Below are 2687 nucleotides of genomic sequence, written 5' to 3'. Positions count from 1 at the left end.
GGACAGAGGAGCCTGGTAGGCTATCATCCACAGGGTCGAAAAGATTTGGACATGACTTGAATGACTGAACACACACACACACACAATTTAGCAAAGCTCTATTAACTAAAAGAGCAGAGGAAAAGTTGTTATTTAATGATGAAAATAGCAACAACTATCGTTTGGGGGGCATGTGTCATGAATATTTCTAGGAACTTCATTCCTTTCTTTCATTCAAATCACAAAACAGCCCTAAGATTATTATCTGCCTTCATAGATGACAACAATGATACTCAGAGAGGTTCCCCAGCTCCCTTTCATGGATCAGTTTACTAACGATCAGGCCTCATACAGGAAGATCAAGCTCTGGGTAGATAGGATATAAAATAATAAAATGATAGAATCTGAGAACCAAACGGTATAGTCATGGTGACCTTGTCTAACTCCTCTGTTTCACATATAGGAAAACTTAGGTTTAGATCCTTACTCTCATCACTTGATCTAGTTAGTTACGAATTCAAGACAAGAATGCAGGCTCCATTCAGTGAATTCATTTTGATGTGCAGGCCTACTATGTGCTGTGCATGGCCAGGTCTCCCGTCTCCCAGATCCAGGACCTTTCTGTCAGACCTTGTGTAGAAGCAGGACATGGGGCCCAACATCGTGAAGCTCACCCCTCCTTTTGCAGGGGAGGATCCTGTGACCTGCAGTAAAGGAACAAGTGATGACAGGGACATTCCCAGTGACATTTTTGGAGTGACTTGTCCTCCACAAAATAAAGTCCAAGCATTTTGACTGGAAGTTCATTGGATGATGTATTTCAATGCAGTTAATAAAGAAAAGCACCTTTTTTTTTTTTTTTTAAAAATAACAGAGGGCCATAGTCATCAAGTTCATGACTTGTGAAATGCTGGGAACATTTTTGAAGGTAAGAGTGGCCCCGGCAGCGCGTGCACCGCGCCCGCGCCCGGCCCGCAGGAGGAGGAGGAGGCGGGGGCCGCGGCCAGTGGTGCCCGCAAGGGCGGCGGGCGGCCCCGGAAACACTCCGCGCCTAGGTCGCCGGGAGCTACGAGGCGTCCCCGGCGCTGCAGAGACCTGGAATGGCCAGATATCAAGGTGAAGTTCAAAGTTTGAAACTGGATGATGATTCAGTCATAGAAGGAGTAAGTGACCAAGTCCTTGCGGCTGTTGTGGTCAGTTTCGCTTTGATTGCTACCCTGGTATATGCACTTTTCAGAAATGCACATCAAAATATTCACCCAGAAAACCAAGAGCTAGTGAGGGTGCTTCGGGAACGGCTTCAAACAGAACAGGATGCACCTGCTGCTGCCCGACAGCGGTTCTACACTGACATGTACTGTCCGATCTGCTTACACCAAGCTTCCCTCCCCGTGGAGACCAACTGTGGACATCTCTTTTGCGGTACCTGCATTGTTGCGTACTGGCGATACGGTTCGTGGCTTGGGGCCATCAGTTGTCCGATCTGTAGACAAACGGTGACTTTACTGCTACCAGTATTTGGTGAAAATGACCAGTCTCAGGATGTTGTCTCATTGCATCAGGATATCAGTGATTATAACCGGAGATTCTCAGGGCAGCCCAGATCTATTATGGAAAGAATCATGGACCTCCCCACTTTACTGAGGCATGCATTCAGAGAGATGTTTTCAGTCGGGGGCCTTTTCTGGATGTTCTGTATCAGGATAATACTTTGTTTGATGGGAGTGTTTTTCTATCTTATATCACCTCTAGATTTTGTACCCGAAGCCTTGTTTGGAATTCTCGGCTTTCTCGATGATTTCTTTGTCATCTTTTTGTTGCTCATCTACATCTCTATTATGTATCGAGAAGTAATAACACAGAGACTAAACAGATGAAAAAACATGAGTTTACTAAAACATCTGAGCTGATGTATAACATCAGACAAAAGGACCATGGCAGTATGCAGCATCTGAATATTATCTAATGAGCTTAAAACCACTTTATGAAAAACATTTGATTATCATTTGGCAAATACCTAGCAATATATGACTGGAATTTTTACATGTCACAGATTCTAAGATTAAGGTTAGAATTAGAATGATTTACAACTGTATCTTGAGTCTGTGTTGTCTATAAACTCTGTGGAAAAATATGGAATTACATAAAATGGGATGCTTCTTTTTCTTGTATCTTCTCCGCCCCCCCAAATTACTCAGATTAATTGAATGTTTAGTGGGATATTGTCAGATGTAAAGTTTATCAGATTCATCCTCCTCAGTGAGTTACCTACATGATAATAAACTGCTATGAGCCTCACCTAAATATTTTTGTTACAATAAAATATTGTACAATATTGGGGAAAAAAAAAAAAGAGTGGCCCCATCACGGGCTTCCCTGGTGGCTCAGACAGTAAAGAATCTGACAGCAATGCAGGAGACCTGGGCTCGATCCCTGGGTCAGAAAGATCCCCTGGAGAAGGGAATCGAAACCCACTCCAGTATCCTTGCCTGGAGAATTCCATGGACAGAGGAGCCTGGTGGGCTACAGTCCATGGAGTTGCAGAGTCAGACATGACTGAGCGACTAACAGTTTCACTTTCACCAGGCACAAGGCAGGCCAAGGGTGCGGTCTCCTCATTGACCTCAAGTGCATGAGATCCTCTCTGTCCTTTCAAGCTGAAAGTGTGAACATTTTGGCTCTAAATATTTGCATATAATTTAAGAAAT

At 43.9% G+C, this 2687-nt stretch overlaps 1 protein-coding gene across 2 annotated transcripts; it reads left to right on the top strand.

The window, feature by feature from the left end:
- Positions 1–964: 964 nt before the first annotated feature.
- LOC120862913 (E3 ubiquitin-protein ligase RNF170-like) lies at positions 965–2332 on the top strand. 2 transcript variants are annotated; one of them, XM_040239078.1, is made up of 2 exons: positions 967–1142; positions 1217–2332. In XM_040239078.1, the coding sequence occupies exon 2, from the start codon at positions 1332–1334 to the stop codon at positions 1854–1856; it is 525 nt and encodes a 174-aa protein (XP_040095012.1). In that variant the 5' UTR covers positions 967–1142; positions 1217–1331; the 3' UTR covers positions 1857–2332. The 2 variants fall into 2 exon arrangements, with proteins under 2 accessions (XP_040095011.1, XP_040095012.1); XM_040239077.1 differs by having other exon boundaries at positions 965–2332.
- Positions 2333–2687: the final 355 nt, after the last annotated feature.

Source organism: Oryx dammah, unplaced genomic scaffold (genome assembly GCF_014754425.2).
Source record: "Oryx dammah isolate SB20612 unplaced genomic scaffold, SCBI_Odam_1.1 HiC_scaffold_4, whole genome shotgun sequence".
Taxonomy (NCBI): Eukaryota; Metazoa; Chordata; class Mammalia; order Artiodactyla; family Bovidae; genus Oryx; species Oryx dammah.
The sequence above is the reverse complement of the archived record's forward strand: the minus strand, read 5'-3'. Positions and strand labels throughout refer to the sequence as shown.